At 44.5% G+C, this 8,591-nt stretch overlaps 1 protein-coding gene across 1 annotated transcript; it reads left to right on the top strand.

Moving 5' to 3' along the window:
- The first annotated feature begins 384 nt into the window (after positions 1-384).
- Positions 385-6,848, top strand: LOC306894187 (fucolectin-like). Its single transcript, XM_079456509.1, has 7 exons — positions 385-658; positions 973-1,106; positions 1,807-2,092; positions 2,183-2,322; positions 2,425-2,507; positions 2,671-2,764; positions 6,412-6,848. Exons 2-7 carry the CDS (start codon positions 1,031-1,033, stop codon positions 6,432-6,434), a joined length of 702 nt encoding a protein of 233 aa, XP_079312635.1. The 5' UTR covers positions 385-658; positions 973-1,030; the 3' UTR covers positions 6,435-6,848.
- The last annotated feature ends 1,743 nt before the right edge of the window (positions 6,849-8,591 follow it).

Below are 8,591 nucleotides of genomic sequence, written 5' to 3'. Positions count from 1 at the left end.
AGTATGAATTATTGAAGACTTTTAATGCTTTAAACACTTTTTGACAAACTTAAGTGATTGTCTGATTATCAGTGTAAAACACTTTCTCAACAGGTCTTGTTTTCATTCCGGGTAGTTTAGAAGGTAAAACATTCTTTTAAATCTTTACAGGCAAAAACATATAAATATAAAATTGTGAATCTTGATTTTAAAATGTTTTATGTTTGATTCTGCCATAATTTATGAGTTGTTATATAATCAATATATTGATTTGCCGCTAGATATTACTGACTGGACCTTTAAGAAATTTAAATGGTTTTGAGTTGATTCTCACAGATGTGTTTATACAGTATATGTGCAGACTGACTGATCAACTATCTGTGAATATGTATTTTCTAGAGAATTTAGCGTTGGAAGCAACAGCTACACAGTCATCCACACTTTCCCTCTGGGTAGCTCAAAATGCCATCGATGGTGTAAGATATGCCTCAGGTTTAGCAGCATCCTGCGCTCATACATTAGATGAAAGTAAATCATGGTGGAGGCTGGATCTTCTGGATATTTATGACATCAGTACAGTGATCATCACCGCTAGATCAGACGTATATTTCTTTGAAACTAACGGAGCAGAGATTCGTATTGGAAACTCACTGGATAACAATGGAAACAACAATCCCATGTAATCACTTCCATATATACATTTGCACTCAAGTAAACCTCATCAAAAGGCATTTTTGCACACAATTGTCCATATTGTTGATTGTCCATTTTCACTTTCATTTGTCAGGGGATACACCAAACGTATCAAAGTGATTCTTCAAAATGTGACAAATATCAGAAAATAATAAATATTAGCAATTCATGTTCTTTTAACTAAAGATATGATTTACCACAATGTCGACCATGTTTAGTTTAGATTAATCTCACAAAACCATGACAGAAAATGTAATCATGTGATGATCTCTCTCTCTCTTTCTCTCTCTCTCTCTCTAGATGTACTGTAACTTCTGGTTTTCAAAATAGTTACACCATCAGTTACTCATGTCATGGGATGGAGGGACGTTATGTGAATGTGGTCCAGACTGGATATACTCTCAGTTTGTGTGAGGTGGAGGTCTATGGAACAGGTAATTTCTGACGATATTCCGCCAGTATCATCACGGACACGCTTCACCGTTTTGATCAATCCGCCACTAAGCTAAGTCAGAATCATGAAACGCTCACTTGGCAGTGTCTCTTAGAGCAATACACAGTAGGCGGAATTTGTTACTGTAACAAGAGGATTTTTACATGACAAAGCAATGGAAAGTACCACAGTGTGATGGAAATGAGGCATTCTCAGTGATTGCCTTTTATCAATTCTCTCTCTTTCATTCACACGCCCGCCCTGACTCGTTATTTCTCGCCAATAACTTCACTGAAGCAGCACAGTGCAAATTGAATAGACGTGACGATTTGGAATTAGACACAGATGCTTGTTTAACTGTTATGCTGAGCAGAAATTCGTAGCGAAAGAAAGTAGTTTCCCATTTCCTTTAAAAACCAGAGGGTTTTAAAGACGCCTCTGTGTTGTTTGTGATTTATCTACACACTTTACTGCTGTATAAATGCAATATCACTCTCATAGTCGTGTGATAGTGCTCTTATATCAGCAGGTGTGATTGTCTCCTGTGCAGCCTCGTGCCTTTGGTCTTATCACAACCGTAGTGATATAGAGACATATTACACTGATTGATTAATAATGCAATATCACTGGAGTATCAATCAAAACTACATTTCTGTAACATTGTATTCTTGACTGACTGACTCACTGTATATATTTTGTAGAAAATTTAGCATTTAAAGGAACAGCGACACAATCATCAACATATAGAACCTGGACCGCTCTACATGCCATAGATGGTGTCAGACACGGACCAGACCCAGAGGATGTTTCATACTGCTCTTCTACATCATTTGATAGTAACCCATGGTGGAGGCTGGATCTTCAGGATTATTATGACATCAGTACAGTGATCATCACCGCTAGATCAGATGGATATGAAGATCAAATCAATGAAGCAGAGATTCGTATTGGAAACTCACTGGATAACAATGGAAACAACAATCCCATGTAAAGTTCTGCATGAAATCACTTCAACACTTTTCATTGATTGATTTGTTTAAACAGCTCTGTAGAGATTCATTGATTCTCTCTCTCTAGATGTGTCGTGACTTCTGGTTTTCTGATTGGTCGAACCATCAGTTATTCATGTAATGGGATGGAGGGACGTTATGTGAATGTGGTCATGACTGGAAGTTCACCAACTCTCGTTCTGTGTGAAGTGGAGGTCTATGGAAAACGTAATTTCGGATAGAATATTCTGTAAACTAGAACTGAAAAGTTAGATTTTTTTATAATTATTTATTTCTATATGATTGTGGATTTAGTTTTTTCTGTTTTAGTCCGCATGAGAAGAACCTTTCTTCGGCTGAAGTTTTCCTCCAGTGGTGATGTAGCTGCTGAGAGCAACAGAATCCTCCATCAGGTGAGAAAAAGAGTCTTAAGATAGAAAAGTAAATGTGATGATTGAAGACAGAAGTGATATATGAGAGTGTTTGATGTGTGTAAATATATGACATGAGTGATGATGACAGATGAGAAATGACAGTATGTTTCATGTGTGGATTGAAATATTTGATGTATTTTAGCTTCGGTCTGTTCTGGGATCAAACATCTCTGATTTTAATCTGTCCTGGACACAACTACCCCAGAAACAAGAAGAAGAACACGAGGAGGACGGAGGCGAGTAAACACACTTTCCCTTTCTGTCGGTCTCTCGACGTTGTGTCGAAGCCGACAGATGGGGTTCGCCCTTGAGAACCAGTCATCTCTGACTATTTTGAAAAGGCCAATGAAATTTGGCGAATGAAATTTGCATGCCGGGCCCCGGCAACTCGACGTTGCGTTGTGGCGACACGCAAGGCCGAGTATAAAATTGCGCAGCCCTTAGCACTCTCACCTCGACGGTGCGTTGAGCTGCGCCGCCAGGCAGGCAAATCAGCGGAGCCGGCCCCGCTAGCCAGCGAACCGCCCTCCCCAGGGGCGATGAAGCAGATCGTACCTCTAGTGCCCCTGTCGCAGTCTTTGAGTGCTTGGTTAGCACTCACCAGACCGTCAAGGTGGCTGGAGAACACGATCCGTCTCGGATACTCGATCCAGTTTGCCAGACCTCCACCCAAGTTTCGGGGCATCCTCTTTACCTCGGTCAGAGGCAGAGATGCTCCCGTGCTGCGGGAGGAGGTGGCAACCCTTCTGGTGAAGGGAGCGATCGAGCCCGTCCCCTCGGCCGAGATGTCCAGCGGGTTCTACAGCCCGTACTTCATCGTCCCCAAGAAGGGTGGAGGGTTGCGCCCCATTCTAGATCTGCGTACCCTGAACAAGCACCTCCAGAAGCTGCCCTTCAGGATGCTCACGCAGAGGCGCATCTTGACGTCCGTCGTGGCTATCGACCTGAAGGACGCGTACTTTCATGTCTCGATTCTCCCTCGGCACCGGCCGTACCTGCGGTTCGCTTTCGAGGGGCGGGCATATCAGTACAGGGTCCTCCCATTCGGTCTGTCCCTGTCCCCACGTGCCTTTACGAAGGTCGTGGAAGCCGCCCTCACTCCCCTCAGGGAGAGAGGTGTGCGGGTACTCAACTATCTCGACGACTGGCTTATCTTAGCACACTCGCGAGAACTGTTGTGTACACACAGGGATCTGGTGCTCCGGCACCTAGGGCCCCCTCGGCACGGATGCCCTAGCGCACAGCTGGCCACGGGACAAGTGGAAGTACGCCTTCCCCCCAGTGAGCCTCATTGCACAGGTCCTGTGCAAGGTCAGGGAAGAGGAGCATCAAGTGGTACTAGTTGCGCCGTACTGGCCCAACCGGACTTGGTTCTCGGAGCTGATGCTCCTGACGACAACTCCCCCCTGGCCGATTCCCCTGACGAAGGACCTTCTTTCTCAGGGGAAGGGCATGTTGCGGCACCCGAGACCAGACCTCTAGAACCTCCACGTCTGGCTCCTGGATGGGACGAGGAGATCCTGAGTGGTCTACCCCCCGCGGTGGTGGAGACCATCACTCAGGCTAGGGCACCTGCCACGAGGCGGCTGTACGCCTTTAAGTGGCGCCTCTTCTCGTCTTGGTGTTCTTCTCGCAGAGAAGACCCACGGATTTGCTCGGTCAGGCACGTGCTGTCCTTCCTGCAGGAGAGGTTGGAGAGTAAACTCTCTCCGTCCACACTGAAAGTGTATGTAGCCGCTATCGCCGCTCATCACGAACCAGTTGCTGGAAAACCTTTAGGGCAGCATGACCTGATCATCAAGTTCCTCAGGGGCGCGAGGAGGCTTAACCCACCTCGATCGCGCTCCGTACCCTCTTGGGACCTCAATGTGGTCCTGGCGGGCCTCCAGAGGCCTCCCTTCGAGCCCCTCGGAGAGACCGATCTTTCTCATCTCTCGATGAAGACGGCTCTCCTGACGGCGCTCGCCTCCATCAAGAGGGTGGGGGATCTGCAAGCATTTTCCGTGTCCACAGAGTGCCTAAATTTCGGGCCCGGTGATTCTCACGTGATCCTGAGACCTCGGCCCGGCTACGTGCCCAAGGTTCCCACCACTCCCTTCCGGGACCAGGTGGTGACCTTGCAGGCGCTCCCCACTGGGGAGGAAGACCCAACCCCGTCCGTGTTGTGTCCAGTACGCGCCTTGCGCCTCTACGTGGACCGCACGCAGAGCTTCAGAGGCTCTGAGCAGCTCTTTGTTTGTTTTGGAGGTCAGCAGAAGGGGAAAGCTGTCTCCAAACAGAGACTGGCGCACTGGATCGTGGACGCCGTCATGGCGGCGTACCGATCTCAAGATTGCCCGTGCCCGCTGGCAGTGAGGGCGCACTCCACCAGGGGTGTTGCCTCCTCGTGGGCACTGGCTCGGGGCGCCTCTCTGGCAGACATATGCAGAGCTGCGGGTTGGGCTACGCCCCACACCTTCGCGAGGTTCTACAACCTCCGCGTGGATCCGGTGTCAGCTCGAGTCTTGCAGGATAACACCAGGAAAGACCAGGTACGCCTGCGACAAGCGCCAGCCCCCCTCTTGGGGGGGGTCAGTGCGCAATCATCTGCCTCCCTTCTTTCCCCTCGGGCGAAGAATAGGCATTCCATCCATCACTAAGCACTCAAGGCAGCGGGCTGGGCGGAGCAGCCTGCCACCTTTGGCGGGCACAAGTTGAGTTATCTACGTGTGACTCTAACCGACCTCAGTGCTCCAGACGTGGTAACCCCCCAGCAGGGTGGTTCCGTCTGAGATTCCGTCATGAGCTGTTCCCCCGGAACTCGTGACCTTCCCCGGGTGAGCATCCACCCTGCGGATTCTCGCACATACCTCCCATGAGTTCTTCCCTGCCGGTAAGACCATGCTGTTTCTCCACTGTATTCCCCCCGAGGGTGGGAAGTGGTCTCCGTAGCGCACCTCCCCCTTGAGGGAATAGCGCTTACCCAGTGGTCCTAGGGCCGGACGGCTCTCGCCATTGGGGCCGTCTGAGTTGACAGAGGGCAGGGGCTACCCATCTTTTCTTGGAAGCTCTGGGTCTCCCTGTCTACCTACTGGAAGGTTACAATCTCGCGAGAGCGCTTCGTCTGACTCGCCTAGGCTGGCCAACGTCGCTTCGCTGGAGATTGTGACGCGACTATTGCCGTGGCGTTTTCCATAGGAACCCCATCTGTCGGCTTCGACACAACGTCGAGAGACCGACAGAAAGGGAACGTCTCGGTTACGTATGTAACCTCTGTTCCCTGATGGAGGGAACAAGACGTTGTGTCCTTCTTGCCACGACAATAGCCGTCCGCTGCAGCAGTCACGAGATGCTTTTAGGCTCCTCAGCACACAAGGTAAATGAATGAGCACGCCGGCTCCCCTTTTATACCCGGATTTCCGGGGGCGGGGCCCGGCATGCAAATTTCATTCGCCAAATTTCATTGGCCTTTTCAAAATAGTCAGAGATGACTGGTTCTCAAGGGCGAACCCCATCTGTCGGCTTCGACACAACGTCTTGTTCCCTCCATCAGGGAACAGAGGTTACATACGTAACCGAGACGTTACATCTCGACCGATCAACAGATCAAATGTGTTCACAGTAAATCATAATGTAGTGTTTTAGTCAAGGACTTTTAGTGTAACACACAGATATCCAGAAGGTTCACAGATGAAGTTTAGATGCTGATGTGTTTGTTTCATTCAGATTTCTATTGCATGTGTCACTACAGTTTGAGACTGAAGACGTATATTCATAAGAACAATCTGAAGAGTTGAAACCATAGTTAACCAATGATGCTTTTGGGAAATACACACCTGTTCTTTACTATAAACTGTAATCAAATATATCGATTATTTCATCTGAATCTTTGTTTTATTTACAGGTTCTTGTGTTAAACATCTTTAACTGGAATCTTTCTATCTGATTCATTCATTCAGTGATTTCTGTCTATTATTGATGGTGTTTACATCACTGCTGATGTCATCATTTCAATGTCATTATAGTCCGCCTCATTGTGTTTGTGTTGTGTAGTTGTGTGTCAAAGCCTGAGATAAAGTGTGTAGAACAACACTAGTGTGTTGATATATTGATCATATTAAGTTCTTTTAATAGCATCACATTTTAAACATGTACGATCCATCGAGATTTATATTTCCTCATTTTTATTAACACTTGTTTATTTTCTATTAACTGCTCATATGTGTGTATTGAGTATAAAAGTGACACATCATCAGGTGTTGTGTGTCTTCTGCTGCATCTTCAGATCCTGCTCACAGTCTTCTGAGCTTTTCTTCAACACATTAAAGTCTTGCTCAATACAAATAAGATCAGTCAACAATTATTTAGTTTATGTCTTTATGAAACACACGTGTTGTTTGCAGTATTTGTCATGAAACGTATATTGAAGAACCCAAGCGCAGGCAGCAATACGGGGTAACAGACTTTAATAAGAAAACAAATACTTCCCACATGGGGGGCAAAAATAAACAATCAGGAAGACAAACAAAGACCTTTGCAATATGCATACAGGACAGGAAACATGTACAACCAACAAGCACAAGACAATAGACAAGAGGGTATTATATAGGGAGATTAACAAAGGAGATAACGATGGGCAGGTGTGGGGAATGAGACACAGGTGGAAAGCTTTACTAGGAATGAGAGGGGCGGGGCCAAATGACGAGACTGGAGAGAACGCATATTAAGTCCTGATTGACAATAATATGTTTCTCTCCACATAAAACACATGGGTCTGTTATGACTCTGCCCCAAGACCAGAAAATCAAGACAAGAGAAGGCAGAATCATGACAGAATTGTCTTGCTGTATGAAACTCTGTTTCTGTACATTTCTGAATGTATATGAAGATAAAAGATTTTTGTAAATGGGGTTGTAAATTATATTTGTATTCAAAAAGTATACAATTTTCAAGAGAAAGGACATCCACTGTATATTATTAACAATAAGGATTATTCATCTTGAATGCATAATGATAAACAAATTATTTTATTTTCATTTACTCAAGATGTCATTTGATTTTTAATTCTTAAACTTATACTTACATGTTACCTATTCTATAAACCTGTACATTATATAATTAAATTAAATTATAGTTGTATATTATACTATTTTGCAGTGGGAAGAAATGAACGGACACCTGGGAGCCAATCACATTACAGAATAAGAATCCATGTGTCATGATATTAGAGTTTCCATAAGGACCTATGGCACCTGTTCAGAATGTCTATAACTATTCATCTGATTTCAAAATTGAATTAAATGCCTTTTGGTTATTGCAGAAATGCCTGTTTATATATGGTAAATATTTGTATCAAACATTGGAACATTAAGTTTTTTATTGCGTTTAATTAAAATTTTTTGGAAACTTTACATCATGATTTGGTAAATGTTATATGTAAGATATAATGTGAGAAATATATTTTTTAGTACATTGCAACATTTTCAGGCACTTTATTTATAATAGTCTGGGTTTAGTACAAAACCATTGACAATAAAATCAGAATGTTTATATTTTTAAAAACATAATGATCTGCGAATATAAAAAAGTAATTTAAATTTACCTACATATTAAAACATGAAGTTCATAGTATTCTTCAAATGTTGCTGGAGATAGTAGAGTTATTCAGACAATATTTCAAGCCGTTACAAATCAATAAAAGTAAACTGATTTAGTATTTCGTTCTCATCAGATGAATATGACATAGTGGGTGGCGATAATGCACCTAAACGTTGGTGCTGCCCGCCATGGAACTGCAAGAAGAAGAAATTGAGATGACGTAACAGGTTCTGACGCTTAAAGCAAGCAATTGAAAGCAATTGAGTTCCTAAGTCGTCGACATGCTGACGCCCAGGAGTGCCGTTGGCATCTTTATTTACAAGTAAAATCTGGGATCATGAAGATGGTATGAATCATCCATGGCACAAGGAAATCTCAGATTAACAAAGAAAACAACTTTTGTGTTGATTCATTTCTTTGCTGGAAGTCAATGAAAGACTGACAGAATGTTTCTTCTTCTGAACTCACCATGTGTCATCATGTGTT

The sequence above is a fragment of the Barbatula barbatula genome (assembly GCF_947034865.1).
Source record: "Barbatula barbatula genome assembly, chromosome: 1".
Taxonomy (NCBI): Eukaryota; Metazoa; Chordata; class Actinopteri; order Cypriniformes; family Nemacheilidae; genus Barbatula; species Barbatula barbatula.
The sequence above is the reverse complement of the archived record's forward strand: the minus strand, read 5'-3'. Positions and strand labels throughout refer to the sequence as shown.